This window comes from Hippopotamus amphibius, chromosome X (assembly GCF_030028045.1).
Source record: "Hippopotamus amphibius kiboko isolate mHipAmp2 chromosome X, mHipAmp2.hap2, whole genome shotgun sequence".
NCBI classification, from domain to species: domain Eukaryota; kingdom Metazoa; phylum Chordata; class Mammalia; order Artiodactyla; family Hippopotamidae; genus Hippopotamus; species Hippopotamus amphibius.
This window is the reverse complement of record NC_080203.1, coordinates 42,234,542-42,257,834: the sequence shown is the minus strand read 5'-3', so window position 1 is coordinate 42,257,834 and position 23,293 is coordinate 42,234,542. Positions and strand designations below refer to the sequence as shown.

Genomic DNA, 23,293 nt, shown 5'->3' with positions numbered 1-23,293 from the left:
TCTTAGGTCAGTCTCCCAAGGCAATAGAAGTAAAAGCAAAAATAAACAAATGGGACCTAATCAAACTTATAAACTTTTGCACAGCAAAGGAAACCATAAACAAAACGAAAAGACAATCTACGTACTGGGAGAAAATATTTGCAAACGATGTGACTGACAAGGGCTTAAATTTCAAAATATACAAACAGCTCATAAAACTCAATAACAAACAACCTAATCAAACAATGGGCAGAAGATCTAAAGAGACACTTAACCAAAGAAGACATACAGATGGCCAATAAGGCTCAACATTGCTAATTATTAGAGAAATGCAAATCAAAACTACAATGAGGTATCACTTCACACCAGTCAGGATGGCCATCATCAAAAAGTCTACAAATAATAAATGCTGGAGAGAGTGTGAAGAAAAGGAAACACTCTTACACTGTTGGTGGGAATGTAAAATGTAAAATGGAGAACAGTATTGACGTTCCTTTAAAAACTAAAAATAGAGTTGCTGCATGATCCAGCAATCTCACTCCTGGGCATATATCTGGAGAAAACTCTAATTCAAAAAGATACATGCACCTTCAATGTTCATAGCAGCAGTATTTACAATAGCCAAGACATGGAAGCAACCTAAATGTCCATTAACAAAGGAATGGATAAAGAAGATGTGGTGTATATATGTACAATGGAATACTACTTGGCCACAAAAAAGAATGAAATAATGCCATTTGCAGCAACGTGGATGGACCTAGAGATTGTCATACTAAATGAAGTAAGTCACAGAGAAAGACAAATATCATGATGTCACTTATATGTGGAATCTAAAATATGATAAAAATGAACTTTATAAAACAAAAATAGACTCACAGACATAGAAAACAAACTTATGGTTACCAAAGGGGAAAGGCAGGGAGGAGGGATAAATTAGGAGTCTCATTAGCAGACAGAAACTACTATACATAAAATGGATAAACAAGATCCTACTGTATAGCACAGGGAACTATATTCAATGTCTTGTAATAAACTATAATGGAAAATAATCTGAAAAATTATATACAGTAAGTCTCCTACATATGAATGAGTTCCATTCTGAGAGTGTGTTCTAAGTCCAATTTGTAAGTTCAACAAAGTTAGCCAAGGTACTCAACTAACACAACTGGCTATATAGTACTGTACTGTGATAGGTTTATAATACTTTTCACACAAATAATACATTTTAAAAAAAGCCACAAAAAATAAACCTTTTTAATCTTACAGTACAGTACCTTGAAAAGTACAGTAGTACAGTACAACAGCTGGCATTCAGGGGCTGGCATCAAGTAAACAAGCAAGAAGAGTTACTGACTGGAGGAGGGAGAGGAGGTGGGAGATGGTAGAGCTGAAGGATTGTCAGCAATAGGAGACAGAGGACAAGCTGCCAATTTCACTCACGCCTGATGCTGATGGCCTAGGTTCTGGTTCCTTGCTGGATTCAATTCTATCTACCCTCTTAAAAAATAATCCAATGATGTCTGGGTAGTAGCTCTTTTCTTCTCATCATAAATGACATGGTAGCACTGGATTGCATTCTGAACAGCTGCTGCAACCTTCGTGTACCATCCTACATTTGGGTCCTGTGCCTCAAAAACTAACAGTGCCTCCTCAAATAAAGAAAATCCCCTTGCCATTTCCTGTATCGTGAACCTCTTTGGTTCTTTAGTTACTTCTTCTTCCTTTTGCCTCTCTTCATCCTTTTTCTGAGCCTCCAATTCCATCAGGTCTTCATTAGTAAGCTCCTTGTGTTGCACAATAAGGCATTCAATGAAGTCATCCTCTTGCAGATCTAGCTCCAGTTTCTTGCTGAGGGGCACTACATCGCTGAAGACCTCTTCAGACTCCTCATCCACCTTCTCAAGTACACAAAAATTGTGAACAAACTGCAGGCCAAGTTTCTTCCAAACCCCATTCATGGTGATGGCCATAAACTCATGCCAAGCAAAGTCTATGTTTTTTATGGCCATGTAGATGTTATAGTCCTTCCAAAACTGTTGCAAGGTTGTTCCTGATTCGTCACTCACCTTTACTGCCTAATGAAAAGTGTGATGTAAATATTTCTTGAAAGTCGCTATAACTCCCTGGTCCATAGATTGGATGAGTGACATAGAATTTGGTGGCAGATGTGGTACTTTGACGTTGGGATGAAAGTCATCCATGAATTGGGGAGGTGGCCCAGAGCATTGCTGAGCAGCAAAAGAATGTTGAATGGGACATCCTTCTCCAAGCAATATTTCTCTACCTCCAGAATAAAGTTGTGGAAAAAACAGTCCTGGAAAATGGTCTGTGCAACCCAGCCTTTGGGGTTACTCTTCTACACAACAGGGAGAGAGCCCTTTGGCTATGTTTTTAAGGGCTCCTGGGTTCTCTGAATGATAAACTGAGAGAGGTTTCAGCTTCATATTGCTGGAAGCACTGCCACCAAACAACAGATAGGCTAATGCCTATCCTTTGCTGCTTTATAGCCTGGCATCAACATTTCCTCTTTACTGATGTAACTTTGGTCTGGCATCCTCTTCCAGTACAGTCCTATCTCATCCACATTAAAAATCTGCTCAGGTAAATATGTGCCTTCATCAATAATTTCTCAAAGGGTTTCAGGAAATTCCCAGGCAGCGACCATATCTGCACTCACTGCCTTGCCACTTACTTTTACGTTGTGAAGGTTGGCTCTAGCCTTGAACCAATGAAATCAGTCATGGCTGGTATTAAAAGATGTGCCCTCTGATTCTTCGCCATATTTCTTCTTCAAGTCTTCATAAAGGCTTTTAGCTTTCTTTTGAATTAGCATTAAGCTGAGTGGCACTCAACGTTGATGCTGATCCTACATCTACACACTGAGAAGCTTCTCCATCTCCTCCATCACTTTTCCACACTTCTTCAATATTACTGTCAAAATCATCAGCACAACAGACTTCAACATGCTCCATGATCTTGTCCTTATTCTTCAGAATCATGCCAATAGTTAAATGATTCATGTTATAAGAATGAGCAACATCTACCATCTTTTCACCTCGCTCTGCTCTCTCAATTATTTTCACTTTTGTCTCCACTGTTATCATTTGGCACTTCTTAGCAGTAGCAGGTACATCACTGCTGCTTTTATGCTTGCTTCTGGACATCCTGGGCTTGAAATAAAGATACTGTACTACTATACTCTACACAGTACCGTACAGTAAAGTACACAAAAGCACAATCACTTGTAGAAGATGCATGTATGTGACAATGTATGCCAGATATGTGAACTAACTTACGTGATTGGACATGTGAATGCACATTCGCATCTCTGAAAGTTCGCAACTTGAAGGTTCATATGTAGGGAATTTACTATACACACACACACATATATATGTATGTACATATATATATATAACTGAATCACTTTGCTATACACCAGAAAGTAACACATCATTGTAAATTAACTATACTTCATTAAATAAAAACATAAAAATACATATTAAATAGAGGCATTAAAAAAAGAAGAAAAAAGAAATTGAAAAAGACACAAATAAATGGAAAGACATCCCATATTCATGGATTGGAAATATTAATATTGTTGAAAAGTACATACTACTTAAAGAGATCTACAGCTTCAATGCAATTCTTTTCAAAATCCCAATGACAAATTTTATGAAAATAAAAAAAATCCTAAAATTCATGTGGAACCACAAGAGACCCCAAACTGACAAAGCAATCTTGAGGAAGAAGAACAAAGTAGGATGTGTCACATATCTTGATTTCAAACTACAGTAATCAAAACAGTAAGGTACTGGCATAAAAAAAAAAAAGCGACCAATGGAATAGAATAGAAGGCCCAGAAATAAACCACACGTTTATGATAAACTGATCTTAGACAAGGAGAGCAAGAATACACAATGGGGAAAAGACAGTCTCTTGAATAAATGGTGTTTGGAAACCAGGATATCCAGTACAAAAGGATGAAATTAGATGCTTCTCTTACACCCTATACAAAACCCAACTCAAAATAGATTAAAGACTTAAAAATACACTTTGAAACTCTAAGACTCCTAGAAGATAGAAAAATCTTCTTGACATCGGCCTTGGCAATAATTTCTTAGATATGCTATGAAAAGCACAAGCAACAAAAGCAAAAACAGATGTCATTACATCAATTCAAACCAATATGCACAACAAAGAAAACAATCAGCAAAGTTAAAAGGCAACCTACAGAATGGAAGAAAGTATTTTCAAATCATATATCTAATAAAGAGTTAATATCTAAACTATATAAGGGACTCCTGGGACTTCCCTGGTGGTGCCATGGTTAAGAATCTGCCTGCCAATGTAGAGGACACAGGTTCGATCCCCAGTCCAGGAAGATCCTACATGCCATGAAGCAACTAAGCCCATGTGCCACAACTACTGAGTCTGTGCTCTAGAGCCCGTGAGCCACAACTACTGAAGCCCGTGTGCCTAGATTCTGTGCTTCACAACAAGAGAAGCAATGGCAATGAGAAGCCCATGCACTGCAATGAAGAGTAGCCCCTGTTTGCTGCAACTGGAGAAAGCCTGCACGTAGCAATGAAGACCCAACACAACACCCCTCCCCCTCAAAAATAATAAAGTTCTCTTTAAAAAAAATTAGAAAAATAAAGAAGAAAATATATAAGGGACTCCTGAAACTCAAAAGCAAAAAAAAAAAAAAAAAAAAAAGATGTATTGGTAAGGATGTAGAAAAATTTTAACCCTTGTACACTGTTGGTGGAAACGTAAGTTTGTACAACCACAATGGAAAACAGTTGGAAGATCATTAAAAAATTAAAAATGGAACCAACATAATCCAGCAATGCCACATCTGGCTATATATCTAAAAGAACTAGAATCAGAATCTGGAAGAAATATCTGCATTCCCATGTTCACTGTACCCTTGTTCACAATAGCAAAGACATGAAAACAACCTAAATGTCCACTGACAGAAGAATGGATAAAGAAAATGTGGTGCATAAATACAACAGGGTATTATCCAGCCTTAAAAATGAATAAAATCGTCATTTACTACAACGTAGGTGAACTTGGAAGACATGCTAAGTGAAATAAACCAGAAACAGAACAAATACCACATGATCCCATGTATATCAGGAATCTAAAATAATCAAACTCATAGAAGCAGAGAGTAGAATCGTGTTTACTAGGGGCTAGGAGGAGGGGTAATTGAGGAGGTGTTCATCAAAGGGTATATAGTTTCACTTATGCAAGATGAGTAAGTCCTATAGATCTATCGTACATCATAGTACATATAGTTAATACTGTATTGGATACTTAAAAACTTGTTAAAAGGGTAGATCTTATGTTAAATGTTCTTATGAAAAGAAAAATGGAGGGAGGAAATTTCTGGAGGTGATGGTTTAAGTTTAGGGCATTGTATTGGTGATGGTTTCATGGAGTACATTTATCTTCAAACCTAACAAGATGCATACATTAAAAAGGTACAGGTTTTTTTGTATGTCAAACATACTTCAATTAAAAAAAAACTTAACCAAGGAAGTGAAGGACTTGTACACTGAAAACCACAAAATATTGCTCAAAGAAATTAAAGACAACACAAATAAATGCAAAGATGTCCCATGCTCATGGACTGGAAGACAATATTATTAAAATGTCCACACTATCCAAAGTGGTCTACAGATTTAATGCAATTCCTATCAAAATCCCAATGGTATTTTTTTGTAGAAATAGGAAAACAATTCTAAAATTCATAAGGAACACAAGAAGAGACCCCAAATAGTCAAAGCAATCTTGAGAAGTATGAACAAAACTGGGGAGGCCTCACTTCTTAATTTCAAAATATGTTACAAATCTACAATAATCAAAACAGTATGATACTGGCATAAAGACAGACATGTAGACTGATGGAACAGAAGAGAGAGCCCAGAAATAAACCCACACATATATGGTCAACTGATTAATAAGGGGGGCAAAAATACACAGTGGGGAAAGGATAGTCCCTTCAACCAATGGTGTTGGGAGAAGTTGATATCCATAAAACTATAAAATTGGCCTCATTTATATCATACACAAAAATCAACTCAATGTGGGTTAAAGATTTAAACATAAGGACCGAAACTCTAAAACTTCTAGAAGACAACACAGAAGAAAAACCTCATGACATTGGCCTTGGCAATGATTTCTTAGATATTACAGCAGGAGCACAGGCAACGAAAGCAAAAAATAAAGTGGGACTACATCACTAAGACACTTCTGCACAGCAAAAAGGAAACAATTAGCAAAGTGAAAAGGCAACCTATGGAAAGAGAAAATATTTGGAAACCATATATCTGATTAGAGGTTAGTATCTAAAATATGTAAGGAACTACCACAACTCCATTGCAAAAAGATAAATAACCTGAAAAAAATTGGGCAAAAGACCTAAATAGGCATTTCTTCAGAGAACACATACAGAAAATAAGTGTTAATGAGAATGTGGAGAAACTGGAAACTTGTGCACTTTTGGTAGGAATGGAAAATGGTGCAGCTGCTACAGAGAACAGTATGGAGGTTCCTCCAAAAAATCAAAAATAGAACTACCATGTGATCCAAGAATCCCACTTCTGGTTACTTATCCAAAATAATTAAAATCAGAATCTTGAAGAGATGTCTGAACTCACATGTTTACTGCAGCACTATTCACAATAGCCAAGAGGTAGAAGCAACCTAAGTGTCCATCACAGATGAATGAATTAAAAAAATATGGCATATACATACAGCAGAATTTTATTTGGTTGGAAAAAAGGAAGGAAATCTTATCATATGCTGCAACATGGATGAACTTCGAGGGCACCATGCTAAGTGAAATAAGCCAATCACAGAAGAACAAATACTGCATAATTTCACTTATATATGGTATCTATAGTAGTCAAACTTATTGAAGCAGAAAGTAGAATGGTAGTTGCCAGGGCCTGGGAGGATGAGGTAATAGGGAGTTGCTGTTCAGTGGGTATAAAGTTCAGTCATGCAAGATGAAAAGTTCTAGAGATCTGCTGTACAACGTTGTGCCTGTAGTTTACAATACTGTAATGTACACCTGAAATTTGTTAAAGGTAGATCTCAGGTTATGTGTATTTTCCTGCACTGGAGGAGAAAAAAAAGAGATACATTAGCTAGCATAAGTTATATGCTTTATAGCTTAAAAAAACTTGAGAAAAATTCAGACAGGAGCAGCAAAAGCAAAGAGCTAGAAAATAGAGCCTGCTTAAATGACTTATCCATTGAAACATACGAGTAAATATATTAAACACTGCAATAAGTAGTAGACACTTTATGTCTCAAAGCCTTTAGAAGCTGGATATTCACATATTTAGCATTTAACCATACTCATATCTTAAAGGCAAGGGCATAGAATAACTGGTGATTCACTTAAGTAATTTCAGGTGATTAGAGTTTTGGCTCTGAAATAATCATTATGAAAGCACCATCAAATTAAATAACCATAGAAAGGAAGGGGTATGTGAAACATACTGCAAGTTTCTCACCAAGTAGGAAAGATCCATACTAAGATTACTGCCTTTGATATGTACATTTTTAAAAAATCAAAAAGACTTCTGGTCAAGGTGGCTCGGTCACTTCTTGCTTGGATACATCTTCTCTGCTCCAAAAACATATATACATGCATACATACATACACACACGGGTATGTATGTATGTATATATGCACAACGTACATATATATTCATATATACAAAGATACACAGATACAGCTAGGCTCAAAAACAAGAAATATTTCTGTGAAAGAGAAAAACAGAAACTCCAAGTGATAATAGAGGATAAAGCTCTTCCTGGTATCCCTCTGCAATGAACAGTATTGTTTTGTATTTTTTGAACTTTATATAAATGGTATTGTACTATACGCATTTTTCTGCAGCTACCTGTTTAAATTGTCTAAAAAGTACTTTGGAAAGAAGTCACGAAGAGTAGCTCAAAACTAAGCAGTCAGGAGTTATGCTTCCCTCCCTTAAGGTGGAGCATATATACATAAACTATTTAGAATTTTTCTTCATGGGATATTTGTCTCCTCTCCCACATTTATTGATTCATTCAATCATTTTATTATCAGTATTGACTCATAGATATCCTATACTTTGGGTTATAATCCAATATTAATTTACCTAGTTTGTTGTACAAATTGTCCCATCTTTAGTCATTGGAAATGCTCAGTTGGCTCCTGTGCTCCTTTGACATACCCCAACAATGTTTTTCTGTTGTTATTTTTAGCACTTCCTTACTTTCTGGCACTATAAAATGCTCAGCACCTTTTCTACCATATCTCCATTAAGATTGTGTTAGATATTTCTAACAGTCAGATTCCTGTCCCAGTCTGCATTCTTTCCAGGGGTTCCTCAATCCCCTAAATGATTTTTTTAAATATTTGTTTATATTAAGGGTCACTCTTCATGTTGTACAGTTTCATGGGTTTTGACAAATGCATTTTTCACATCAACTATTAGAGTATCATACAGAATACTTATACTGCCCTAAAAATCCCCAGTGCTTCACTCATTCCTCTCTTCTCTACTGCCCCCAAACTCTGGTAACCATTAGTTACTGTCCCTACAGTTTTGTGTTTTTCAGAATGTCATATAATTGAAATCATACAGTATGTAGTCTTTTCAAACTGGCTTCCTTTGCTTATTAATATGCATTTATAGACCCTCTATGTCTTTTTGTGGCTTGGCAGCTTCTTTCTTGTTATTGCTGAATTATATCCCATTGCATAGATGTAGCACAGGTGAATGTATCTTCTCATCCATTTTTGTTTTTTTCTTTTCTTTTCCCTACGTTGGGTCTTCGTTGCTGCACACAGGCTTTCTCTAGTTGCAGCGAGTGAGGGCTACTCTTCGTTGCAGTACACGGGCTTCTCATTGTGGTGGCTTCTCTTGTTACAGAGCACGGGCTCTAGGCACATGGGCTTCAGTAGTTGTGGTGTGTGGGTTCAACAGTTGTGGCTCACGGGCTCCAGAGCACAGGGTCTGTAGTTGTGGTGCATGGGCTTAGTTGCTCCACGGCATGTGGGATCTTCCCGGACCAGAGATTGAACCTGTGTCCCCTGCACTGGCAGGAGTATCCATTACACTACCGGGGAAGTCCTCCTCTTATCTACTGAAGACACCTTGATAGCTTCCAGTTTTGGCCAATTATGAATAAAACTGCTATTAACATTCACATGCTTGTTTCTGTATGAATATAAGTCTTTAAATCAATTGAGTAAATAACTAGGACTTCAGTTACTGGATTGTATGGCAAAACGTTTAACTTTGTAAGAAACAGCCAAACTATCTTCCAAAGAGGTTGTGCCATTTTGTATTCTCACTGGGAATGAATAAGAGATCCTATTGCTCAGCATCCTCAATAGCATTTGGTATTGTCAATTTTAGCCATTCTAATAGGTGTGTAATGGCATCGCATTATTGTCTGATTTTGCAATTTACTGGTGACAAATGATGATGAGCTCCTTTTCATATGCCTATTTGACATGTATATAACTTCTTTGGTGAGGTGTCTCTTCCTTTGCCTGTTTTTAAATTGGGTAGTTTGTTTTACTGCTGTTGAGTGTTAGGAGTTCTTTGTATATTTTGGATACAAGTACTTTATTAGACACGTGTTTTGCAAATATGTTCTTCCAGTCTGTGGTTTGTCTTCTGATTCTCTTAAAAGCATCCTTCACATAGCAGGAGCCAATAATTTTAATAAAGTCTGATTTACCAATTTTTTTCTCTTATAAATCATGCTTTTGGTGTTGTACCTATAAATACATCATCAAACACAAAGTCACTTATATTTTCTCCTCTTTTCTTCTAGAAGTTTTATAGTCTTATGTTTTACATTTAAATCTATAATCCATTTTGAGTTCATCTTTTTGAAGAATGTAAAATCTGTGTCTAGATTCTTTTTTTTTTTTGGTATGTGGATATCCAGTTGTTCCAGCAAAATTTGTTGAAAAGATCATCCTTTCTCCATTGAATTGTCTTTGCTCCCTTATCAAAGATCAGTTCACTATATCTGTGCAAGTTTATTTCTGGAGTCTTTATTCTGCTCAATTGATTTTGTTTTTAACTAGTGCCAAACTACTTGGTTTTAGTTAGTCTTGAAGTTGGTAAGATCAGTCCTTCAACTTTGTTCTTCTTGTTCAGTATTGTGTTGAATATTCCAGATCTTTTGTCTTCCCATACAAACTTAAAATTAGTTTGTCGGTATCCACATAATAGCTCGCTGGGATTTTGTTGAGACTGTGTAGTACCTACACATTAATTGACATGTTGACAATATTAAGTCTTCCAATCCATGAACACAGGACATCTCTGTATTTATCTATATCTTCTTCAATTTTTCACTAGGGTTTTATATTTTTCTGCATATAGATCCTGTACATATTTTGTTTCCCACCTAATATTTCACTATTTTGTGATGTTATTGTAAAGAGCATTTTGTTTTTAACTTCAGTGTCAATGGTTCATTTCTTGGTATACAGGAACGCAATTGATTTTTATATACAAATCTTACATAGTCCAAGTTTGCTATACTCACTTATTAGTTCCAGGAGTTGTTTCATGTTGTTGCTGTTGATTATTTGGGATTTTCTACATAGACATACATGTCACCTGTTAACAAAGATAGTTTTAATTTTTCCTTCCCAATCTGTGTGCTTTTTATTTCCTTTCTTCGTCTTACTGCACTAGCTAGAATTTCCAGTACAATGTTGAAAAGAAGTGGGGAGAGGGGACATCCTTGTCTTGTTTCTGATCCAAAAGGAAAGCATCCAGTTTTTCACTATTAAGTATGATGTTAGCTGTAAGGTTTTGTAGATATTCTTTATCAAGTTGAAAATGTTCCCTTCTATTCTTAGTTTGCTGAGAGTTTTTGTCATTAATAGGTGTTTGCATTTTGTAAAATGCTTTTTCTACATCAATTGAAATAATATGATTTTTCTTCTTTAGGCTGTTGGTGTGGTGGACTACATTAATTGATTTTCAAAAGTTGAATCAGCCTTGGATACCTGAAATAAATCACATTTAATCGTGATATATAATGCTGCTAATACATGGTTAGATTTGATTTCCTAACATTTCATTTTTGATCAAAATATTTTGATTTTCCTAATACAACAGTACCCCCTTATTCACAGTTTCCACTTCTGTGGTTTCAGTTACCCAAGGCCAACTGTGGTCTGAAAATATTAAATGGAAAATTCCAGAAATAAACAATACCTAAATTTTAAACTGTACACCATTCTGAGAAGCGTGATGAAATTTTGTACCATTGCACTCTATCCTGCTCTGTCCCACCCAGGACATGAATCATCCCTTTGTTCAGCATATCCACACTGAATATGCTACCTGCCCCATCAGTCACTTAGTAGCCATCTTGGTTATCAGATCAACTGTCACAGTATTGCAGTGCTTCTGTTCAAATAACCCTTATTTTACTTAATAATGACCACAAAGCTTAAGAGTACTGATGCTGGCAATTTGGATATTCCATAAATTAAACTTTACCATAGGTAGGTATATATAGGGAAAAAAAAACATAGTATATATAGGGTTCGGTAAAATCTGTGGTTCCAAGCATCCACTGGGGATCTTGGAATGTATCCCCCACAGATAATGGGGGACTACTCTCTTTAGGGCTTTTGCATCTATGCTCATGAGAGATATTGGTCCATAGTCTTTCTTTACAGTAATGTCTTTTTAAAAAATTTTTATTTATTTATTTACTGGCTGCATTGGGTCTTTGTTGCTGCATGCAGTCTTTCTCTAGTTGTTCAGAGCAGGGGCTACTCTTCATTGCAGTGCTTGGGCCTCTCATTGTGGTGGCTTCACTTGTTGCAGAGCACAAGCTCTAGGCACGTGGGCTTCAGTAGTTGTGGCACGAAGGCTCAGTAGTTGTGGCTCATGGGCTTACCTGCTCTTTGGCATGTGGAATCTTCCTGGACCAGGGATCGAACCTGTGTCCCCTGCATTGGCAGGCAAATTCTTAACCACTGTGCCATCTGGGAAGTCCTACAGTAATGTCTTTGGTTTTGGTATCAAGCTAAGGCTGGATTCACAGTCAGTGAGAAAGTGTTCTTTTTGCTTCTATTTCCTGCAAAAGATTGTAGAGAATGGATATTTTCATCCCTCTTCAGTGTATCAATTACACTTCTTTTTATAATTTTTAGTAGTTGCCTTAGAGTTTTCAATATAGCTTTACAACTAATCTAAGTCCACTATAATACTATACCACTTCACAGATAGTTCAGATACCTTATAACAGTTATATACACCAAATACAATTCGTTCCTTCTCTCTTATAACATTCCTGCCATTCATTTCACTTATTCATATGCTCTAATTACCTAACACTTTACTATTATTACTTTGAACAGTTATCTTTTACATCACTTAAAATAAGAAATAAAAAATTTTATTTTACTTTCATATATTCTTTCTCCTACACTCTTCCTTTCTTTATAGAGATCTGATTTTCTGACCTATATAATTTTTCCATCTCTCTGGAGAACTTTTAAAAACAAACATCTCTTGCAGGGCAGGTTTACTGGTGACAAGTTCCCTCAGTTTTTGTGATACAGTCTTTATTTTTCCTTCACTTTTGAGTGATTGTTTTTCCTGGATACAGAATTCTAGGTGGGTGTTTTTTCCTTTTACCACTTTAAATATTTTACTCCACTCTCTTCTTGCTTGCATGGTTTCTGATGAGAAATCCAGTGTAATTATTATCTTTGTTCCTCTATAGGTAAAGAGTTTTTCTCTGGTTGTTTTCAAGATTTTCTCTTGGTCTTCAGTTTTCTGTGCTTGAACATGATATGCTTAGGTGTATTTTTTTTGCTATTTATCCTACTTTGTGTTCTTTGCTCAGATTCTGGATCTGTGGTCTGGTGTCTGTCATTAATTTTGGAAAATTCTCAGCCATTTTTACTTCAAATATTTCTTCTGCTCCTTTCTTTTCTTTTTCTTCTGCTATTCCAACAATGTACATGTTACATCTTTTGAAATTGTCCTTGGATATTCTGTTACATTTTAAAGTCTTTTTTTTAATCTTTGCATTTCAGTTTGGGAGGTTTCTACTGACATGTCTTCAAGCTTAGTAATTCTTTCCTTGGCTGCATCCAGTCTGCTGATGAGCCTATCAATGGCATTATTATTTTTTTCTTTCTTTCTTTCTTTGGCCACGCCACATGGCTTGTGGGATCTCAGTTCACTGACCAGGGAGTGAACTTGGGCCACGGTAATGAAAGCCCAGAATCCCAACCACTAGGCCACCAGGGAACCCCCAAAGGCATCATTTCTATTACAGTGTTTTTGATTTCTTGCATCTCTTTCTAGAGTTTCTATCTCTTTGCTTACATTATCTATTTGTTCTTGCATGTTGTATACTATTTCTAGCAGACTCTTTGGCATATTAATTATAGTTATTTTAAATTCCAAATATACAATCATTCAAAACCCTGTGTTGTATCTGAGTTTGGTTCTGATGCTTATTTTGTCTCTTGGGACTATGGTTCTTCTTTTAGCATGCCTTATCATTTCATTTCTTTCTTGTTGAAAACCAGATATGATGTATAACATAATAGAAACTGAGATAAACAGGCCACTAGTGTGATTTTATGTTAATCTGGCTAGAAGATGGGTTGTGTTTAATGTTTGCTCTATCTATAAGTGTCAGAGGTTTTTCAATTTCCTCTAATGTTCTTGTTTTTAATCTCCCTTGTGTTTTTCTTTTGGGGGGGTTCCCTAAAAACTTCTTAGAGTCTGAGACTTGCAGGTCTTTCGACTGTAATCCACAGTTATCACACTGAAGCCCTACTGATGGGGTAGTAAGGTGCGGGGTATGGGAAAACATTCTGCAATCCTATCATTAAGTCTCAGTCTTTTACTGTGCCCATGTACCCAGCCTGTAACCTTCACAAGTATTTCACAGCTTTTATTCTCTTTCTCTTAGATGAGACAGTAAGGCTAGAAGAGCCTGGAGTTGGATAATATCCCTTCTCCCACACTAGAGAAGGCTTCGGAAAAGTTGTTTTACGTGCTGGATAGCTCTTTGTTAGGTAGAAGCTCTAGATGTATTTCAAACTTTTCCCGTCACCATGTCAGGAACTGGAGACTTTTTCTTGGCTCTTCACATTGAGAACCCAGTGGGGTTCCTGGAGGTAAAAGTCATGAAAATGTGGGTGCCCCGTCACACTGTGGCCCCCAGGAGCTTGTCACTCAAACACTAACCTGCACTTTGCTTCCTGCAACTTGTCAAAGTTATTGCTTAAGTGTTCCTACCAGTTTATCGCTCCAGTGCTTTCTGCTCCTGATAAGCAGATCTGGGCTGTGATTCTTTGTAACTGCCTGTCTCTCCAGATTTCTGGATTACAGTTTGCTCTCTGATGTCAAATATCTGATGGGTCTAAGAAAAGTCATTGATTTTTAGTTTGTTCAGCTGTTCTTCCTGTTGTAGGACAGCACTGATGACTTCCAAGCACTTTACATGTTGGCACTGAAACCCGAAGTATGCAACAAACTTTTTTCATTCAACATTGTTTGTCAGTTTCATCCACATTGGTATCTGTAGTTCTATTTCATTCATTTTTTCTTCTGTATAGTATACTATTTTATAAATATACCATGCTTTAACCATTCTCCTGCTTATGAACATGTATGTTGTTCATAAACAGTGCTACTTTGAGCATCCTTATAGCATCTCCTAACATGCATGTGTAAGAGTTCCCCTAGGATAGATACCAAGAAGCAGGATTACTGACTTACAGTGTATGAGCATCTTTCATTTTACAAGATATTGCCACAATGTTCTTGAAAGTGGTTGTACTCGTTTATATTCACCCAGCAGTATATTAAGAGTTCTTACTGTTCCATGTGTTCACCAACATTTGGCATCGTCAGCCCTTTAAATGTATGCCAACATCCTGGGTGTTAAATGGTATATCATTGTAATTTTACTTTGCATTTCTTTGATTACTAATGAGACTTTATAAGTTAACTGTCCATTTATGTTCTCTCCCCTGTGAATTGCCTGTTCATACTTCTGGACATTTTTATTGGGTTGCTTGTCTTTTTCTTATTGATTTGTAGGGAAAGATTTTCTTAAAATGTCTCAAAAAGCACAAACCATCAAATAAAATACTGATGATTTAATTACATTAAAATGAAAGGCTTCTGCTTAACAAAAGACATCAGAAACAATGTTAAAAATATAAGCTACTCACCGGGTGCAGCAAGGGTTTGTATCCAGATTTTTTAAATGAAATCCATAAATAATATTAAAAACTAAATAATCAAATAATGGGCAAAGAAACAGAACAGGCAATTCACAGAAGGTTCCTGAAAGGCTAATGAATGTATGAATACATGCATAACTTCACTGGAAATCAGGAACGTGCAAATTAAAACCATGAGATACCTTTCAAACACATTAGACTGACAAAAATAAAAAGTCAAAAACAAAGTCTTCGCAAAGATGTGAAAGAGATTTCTTAAACCCTGCCCATGGAGGTGAAGATATACATACCCTCTATCACAGTAATTCCACTCCTAAATATGGAATACAGAACAGAGATTCTTAAAATGTCACTCTCAGAAGAGCAGCATCATCAGTATCTCTTGGGAACTTGGGAATGCAAATTCTCAGGCCCTACTGCAGATGTACAGAACAAAAAACTCTGGGGACAGAACTCAGCAATCTGTGTTTTAACAAGCCTTCCAGGTGATTCTGGTGCATGCTAACATTTGAGAATCACTGTAATACAGCAGTATTTTTCTGGTCTTTTTTACTGAGATCTATAGGAAGAATTGCATTTTATATTCTGGCTCACACACATATCACACACACACACACACAGTAAACAATAACAATAATTATCCTTACTACTCTATAGAATACACTTTGATATTTTCTATCCTATTTCATTTCTTTAAAAAATTGCTGGTTGTGACCAACTAATAGTAATTTAAAGTTTGAAAAACTGCCCTAGAGAAACTCCCGTACATGTGCAGCAGGAGATATGTACAATAATGCTTGCTGGAAAACAGTCTATTATGGAAAAAATGAAAAGAAAAAAATCTTCAGGAGAATGGATTAATGAATTATAGTATCTTTCTACAATGGAATACTACATAGTTCCTTATATCTTTAGAAATAAATTTCAAAAACATGTTTATTGAGTCAAAAAAGCAAGTTGTAGAAGGATATGTAGAGTATGATATCATCCACATAGTTTAAAAATATGTAAAACTATATGTTGTTTATCAATATATAGATATATAGTAAAAATATAAAAACATGCATGGGAACAATAAATAGCAAATACAGGATAGTGGTTACCACTGGAAAGAAGAAAGAGTAATGGGATTGGTGAGGGACACATGAAAGTCTTCAGGTGTCTCTACAAGGCCTTATTTTTTTTTAATTAAGCAAATATAGAAACTTTTAAGAACTGACAGGGAATTCCCTGGCAGTCCAGTAGTTAGGGCTCCATGCTTTCACTGCCGAGGGCCTGGGTTCGATCCCTGGTTGGGGAACTAAAATCCCACAAGCTGTGTGACGTGGCCAAGAAAAAAAAAAAGGCAAGAATTGATAAAGATGGCTGGTTGGGTACAAAGATTTTTGCTATGTTATTCTCTGTAACTTTTTATAATTAGTAATATTTCATAATAAAAAATAAATAAAAATCAAGCTACCCTCGAACATCAAGAATATATTAGAAACGCAATCACTCAAAGGAAACTGCTTTAATATTCCTCATCTACAATGCCTTTTTAAAAATCCAGGGACAGCCAGAAGCTAATATTATTTTTTGGTTTTGTTTTTTAAATTAGACACAATCAAGTGTATGTCCCAGGGGCTTGTGCTGCTTCTTTGAGTGACATGATAATGAAATTTTCAATTCTGAATGTAACATATACCATGAATGTAAAATAATGATCTGATCAACAAAACAAGGATTATTTATAACTTTTCTTAGATATTTGCCAATTCCTCAAGGCTTAGAGGCCCTGTGCTTTCACTTTGCTGCTTAGCTACCAGCAACTTAAGTCATATGTCATATGAAAGCCAGGTGGAACATCCTGAGGAGAAAATTCATGTGGTAATAGTAAACCCTACTCACAACCAGGCACCATGGCTACCAGATATAGTGGTCTTATGAATACTACTTGATTTATTACCAGCCTAAGGAATTAGAGGTCACGTTTTCTTCACTTGAGGGTTGCTAGTGTTATGGACTAGAGTCTGATCAAGATTTCTTTAAAATTCTAAGGGTACTTAAGACAAAGAACATCATAAGAAATATGTTACTTATATAGTCAGAGCTACTTATATAGCAGAGAATGAATAGTCAAGGTCAAGGAAAAACACAATCACTGTGCCTATGTCATGGTTCTTTGGTATAATCAAAGCTAATATAAAAGTATTACTTTAGGTAGAGGTAAAGAAAAATGAAAACAACCCATTTTTTTTTCTTGGTTTGGCCTATACCTTGTTTGGCTCCCCTGGATTATATGAAGAAAACATGGGAATTTTTCGGATCTCTTCCTCTGACAAACGATTTCTCTGGATCTCATCTTCTGGGACAAATTCTATTGGCTGCGTCAGCTTCTTAGGCCCAGTCCAACACTGCTCAGGTGAATTATCAATAACTTTTGCCACATGGAGACTGGGACCTTTACCCTGTGCTGCCTGTTTTCCCTTGTCCTGGAGTAATGACGGGTTCTCAGCTGTGCCACTATCTCCCACTGATGTAGCTGAGACCAGTGAGTGGGAAGCAAAGGGTTCACCTCTCATTAGTTGGAACTCTTCAAGACGTTTTTTCATTATCATCTCTTGGTAAAAATTTTCCAGGTTGTTCATGGGATCACCTTTGTTCTTCTTTTGGGGTTCATCTGGATCAAGACAAAGAGATAGGGAAGTTCTACAAAGCCTACCAATACAACCTTTGACAAATTAATAAAAATTAAATCTTGAATCTCAGATAAAGAAACCCTGCTGGGGCAGGTGTTTACAACCTGTGAAAAGTGACAATGATATACATAGCTATGTTATTACAGAGCATCCTGGGTGAGGCTGGGACTATGGTAAGGCAGGTGAGGCACCTGGGGTACAAAATTTGAGGTGCTCACTCTCAGGGTCATGCAAGTAAGTACATGCATCTAACTGATAGAGATGTTTGAAAAATGTAACTAGTATGGCATTATCACACTTCATAAAATTAATAATAATTCCTTAGCATTATCTACTACTGAGTTCATATTCAAATAGCCCTGATTTTCTCAAAAACATCTTTCTACACTTGGTTCAAGATCTAAACCAGCCGTTGGCTGTTATATCTTTTAAGCCTCATTAAAAAAAAAACAACAGTGCCCCTTCTTTCCCACCCCTCCAACTTTTTGTCCCCCATCCCATTGATTTATTACACAAACCACGTCATTTGTTCATAGAACAAATGAATTTGACTGGCTGTTCCTCATAATATTATTTAACTTGTTCCTCAGTCCCCTCTATTTCTTACAAACCGGCAGTTAAATCTAGAGCTATGCTATCATGTGGCTATTAGCCACATGAGTCTATTTAAATTAATCTTTAAAATCTCAGTTCCTCTGTTAAATTAGGAATATCAAATGTTCAACAAGCACATGTGGTTAGTGGATACCATACTGGACAGAATAAAGACCATTTACATTATTGCAGAAAATTGCCTTGGACAGTACTGATCTAGATTTGGGTTCAATATTTTCAGGCAAGAATACTCTGTATATTATATAGATGTGTATTTCCTATTACATCATGTCATAAGGCATATAATGCTTAGTGGTCCCATTTGTAGTGATGCTAAAATTGATCAGTGGATGCAGGTGGTATTTGTCTGATCCTTCCATTATGAAGTTTTCCCATTCACATTTCACCTAAGGGGTTTTTGTGTCCATTTATGACAATTGCCTAAATCCATTAATTTATTGAGTTGTAAAATGGGGCTCCCCTAATTCTATTATTTATTTTGTATTTATTATTTCTATTATTTCTTCTGTATTTATTATCTGGAATTCTATAATGGACTTACCGTCATCAACTATTTGGTTTCCCTACATACAGTTCATACAGGAAAAGCAGGATAAATGCTTGATTTGTTTCCCATTATTTACCAACTGTAAGAATAATGAGTTGGTACTTTAAAAGTGTCCAACGGTGACCAAAGATTATTTTTAGTATAACTGTGAGACATGTATTTTCATATATTTGATGTGTTCCAATTAAATGTAGTCATTCTTTTCAGTGGTCAAATTATCCCACTTAGGACCAGTGAACATCCCTTAAAATTGGCTCCTGTACTGCTTTCCAGTTTTCTGGCACAGCAAGGTGTCTTAAGGTTATCTTGCATATTTCCTGACTCAAACCTGGAATATTTCTCTAAGGACTGCTGGCTCCTGTTAGTGGGAAATAGTGTTTAGAAACCACAATATGTTGCTAGTTCTGTTCATAAATGTTGAGTTGTTGCTTCTAGGCCTTTTCAGTGAACAAAGGTAGGAAAATTTTTATGAAAAGTAAATCATAAATTAATACTGGTATTTCCACTTCAAATTTAAGATTATAAGGTTTTTACTCAAACTCCTTGATTTTTGACTTGTATGTCTTTTCACATGTGCTTAAGATATTGGCTCCTAATGATATTAACAAAATTATTTATTAGTTTTTTCCTACAATATAAAGAATTTCTCAATGTCAATAACAATACTAATATGATTATCAACAATACTAATATGTCCATCAACAATAAAACTACTGAATACAGTTTTATAATTCTTTGCAGTTACTTTTGTCCTTAAAATATATCCCATTAGGAATATACAAATAGTGTTTTAAAGTCATTTAAAATAATTATTTTCTCTGCATAGTTATGCTAACTTTATTCACAGTTAGGCTCATTTGCTTCAGGATGTTTATAAATTGTAGCGATTGATTTTTTCCCTTTTGATTAATTTTTTGAATTATGCAAAACACTTGCACGCGTCTAGAGTGAAAACTGTGTTATACAGTACCTTCACAGAAGTCTCACTTCCATCTCTGTCCCCTTCATCCCACTCCTTTCTTTCTCCATAAATAATAGTTTTATTAGGTTTTGGTTTTACGGTTCCACTGTTTCTTTTTTGAAATATAAGCAAATAGGCACAAACACACAACACATTTTTATGTCTGTAAGTGTGTGTGTGTGTGTGTGTGTGTGTATAAAATTCATTACACCCCCTCTCCTACATAAAAGGTAACTTGCTATAAACACTGTTCTACAACTTACTTTTTTGAACTTAACATATCTTGGTGATAATTCCATATTAATGTATAGAGCTCTTCCCTTTCTTCCTTATAGCTGCAAAGTACTTCATTGTGTGGATGTACAATAGTTTATTCAACTACTCCCTTACTGATGCACCTTGGTGTTGTTTCCAGTCTTTTCTGCCATTGTGAATAATGCCCTGACAAATGGCCTTGTGCATACAGGATTTTGTATTTTCTCAGTATACCCTTGAAATAGATTCCAAGAAGTGGCACTGCTGAGATGAAAGGCAAATGTGTACGTAATTTTTCTACATAGTGCTAAATTTGACTCTGTAGGAATTGTACTATTCTGCATTTCCACCAGCAAGGTATAAGAATATTTATGGAAGGATTTCTTAAGACCCAAAAAAGCATTAACCATTAAGGAATATATTGACAAATTCAACTACATTAAGATTAAAAGCTTCTGTTCATCAAAAATATCCTAAAGAGAAAACTTACAGAATGGAAAAAGATATTTGCCGTACAAACAACTGATAAAGAACACAATCATTAGGAAAATGGGCAAAAGACAGAAAAAGGTGCCTTGCAAAAGAGGAAGCACATTGGCTAATAAATATATGCGAAAGTGCTCAATATTAGAATTCAGGGAAATACTAATTAAGAAGAGAATACCATATTGGCAAAAAATAAAAATGAATACCAATACCACATGTCAGTGAGGTTGTAGAGCAAATGGAGCCCCCATACATTGCTGGTAGGAATGTGCAGCCACAGTGCAAATCACTATGACATTATCTACTAACGTTGAATATATCTCATAATATGACCCATTAATTCCACTCCTACATATACACCCTAGAAGAATTTGGGCATAGTGCACCAGGATACAATAATAAGAATATTGAGATCAGTACTATTTATAACAGCCTGAAACTAGCAAAAATATAAATGTCCATCTAAGAAGAATCAATTATAAAACTGTAGTAAGTTTATATAATGAAATCCTATATTACAACAAAAGTGAACAAATTTTCATTACATATGACCAAATGGATGAATACTAATGTATATACTCAAAAATATTTATTCAGTGACTATTATGATCCAGGTACTAATCTAGGTTCTTGGGACACATCAATAAATAAAGCAAAGATCCCTATCTTCAAAGAACTAAGTGAATTATATGGCATGCTAGAGGGCTATGATTGCTATGAAAAAGAAAAAAATAAAGCAACATAAGGGATAATTGGAAGGGCTAGGGGATGGTGGTAGCGTTGGTTGCAATTTTACTGTTGGTTTGAGTAGGCCTTATTGAGAAGGTGACATTTGAGAGAAGACTTACAGAAACTGAAGTAATCTATCATCCTGATATTGGAATGAGGGCTCCAAAGTGGGAGTATGTTTCAAAAAACTTTTAAAGTCTGAAATCATATAGAGTATTTCTCTGACCACAATGGAATCACATTAGAGATCTATTACTAGAAGAAATCTGAGAAAATACAAATATTTGGAAATTAAACAATACACTTCTAAATAACCCATAGGTCAAAGAACTTCCAAAGAAAAATTTAAAATATTCTGAACTGAATGAAAATGAAAACACAACACAACATTTATGGATACAGATAAAACAATGCACAGAGCTTTAAACACGTATATCACAAAAGAAGAATGGTTTCAAATCTATAACCTGAGCTTCCAACTTAGGAAACTAGAAAAAGAGCAAACTAAACACAAAGCAAGGAGAGGAAGAAAATAATAAACATTAGGGAATCAGTGCAACAGAAAACAGAAAATATAAAGAAAAATCAATGAAGTCAAAAGCTCGTTCTTTAAAAATTAGATTAACAAAATGGCAAACCCTTAGCTAGATCAAGAAAATAAGAGAGAAGACAAAAATGACTAAAGTCAAGAATTAAAAGGGCAGCATCATTATTGACCCATAGAAATGGAAACGATTAAAAGGTAACATTATACATAACTTTAGCCCAGCAAATGAGAAAGCTTAGATGAATGGATAAACTCATAGGAAGACATAAATTAACAAAGCAGTCTCAAGAAGAAAGAAAACAGCTGAAAAATCTGTAATATGTAGAGGCTGAATTAGTAATCAACAAACACAAAGAAAACTCCAGGTTCAGATGGTTTCACTGGGGAATTCTATCAAATATTTAAGAAATAATATCAATCCTGTTCAAACACTTTCAGAAAATAAAGGAGGGAATATTTTCCAACTTGTTCTATTATGTCATTATTACACTGAAACCAAAGCTAAAGAAAGACATCACAAGCAGAGAAAAACACAGACCAATATCCCTCATGAAAAAAGACACAAAAAAATCCTTAACAAAATATTAGCAAGCCTAATCCAGCAACATATAAAAATGATTATGATGATATACTTATAAGTGGATTTATCCCAGGAATGAAAGATTGCTTTAATATCTAAAAATCAATTAATAAAATGTCATATTAACAGATTAAAACTTTAAATCACATGCTCACTACAGTAGGTGCAGAAAAAGCAGTACACAAAATCCAGCACCCATTCATGATTTTTAAAAGACCCTGAAATAACTAGGAATAGAAGGAAACCTCCTCAACATGCATGCAGTAGGCACCAAAGATGTCTGCATCCTACTCCCTGGGATCTGTGAAAATGTCTCATGGTAAAAGGGACACTGCAGATGCGATTAACTCTCTGATTATGCAGGTGGGCCCAATGTAATTTACAAGGGCCCTTATAAGGAGGAAGAAGGGTCAGAAACAATAGGAGATGTAGGATGGAAGTAGAGGTTGAAGGAATGTGAGGAAGGGGCCATGAATCAAGGAATGTAAGTGGATTCCAGAAGCTGGAAAAGGCTCCTCTAGAGAACCCTAGGAGGAATGCAGCACTGTGGACATCTTGATTTTAGGACTTTAGACCTCTAGAACTGTACGAGAAAAATTCTGGGTTGCTTTAAGCCATTACATTTATGGTAATTAGTTACAG

General features: G+C 35.7%; 1 protein-coding gene across 3 annotated transcripts in view; it reads right to left on the bottom strand.

Moving 5' to 3' along the window:
• The window catches only part of RBM41 (RNA binding motif protein 41), a 65,700-nt gene that overhangs the window by 13,067 nt on the left and 29,340 nt on the right, over positions 1–23,293 (bottom strand). For all 3 annotated transcript variants that reach the window (XM_057718775.1, XM_057718776.1, XM_057718774.1), the window contains one exon: positions 17,509–17,912. In XM_057718775.1, coding sequence (XP_057574758.1) covers positions 17,509–17,912 — 404 coding nt within the window. The remainder of the gene's footprint in view (positions 1–17,508; positions 17,913–23,293) is intronic.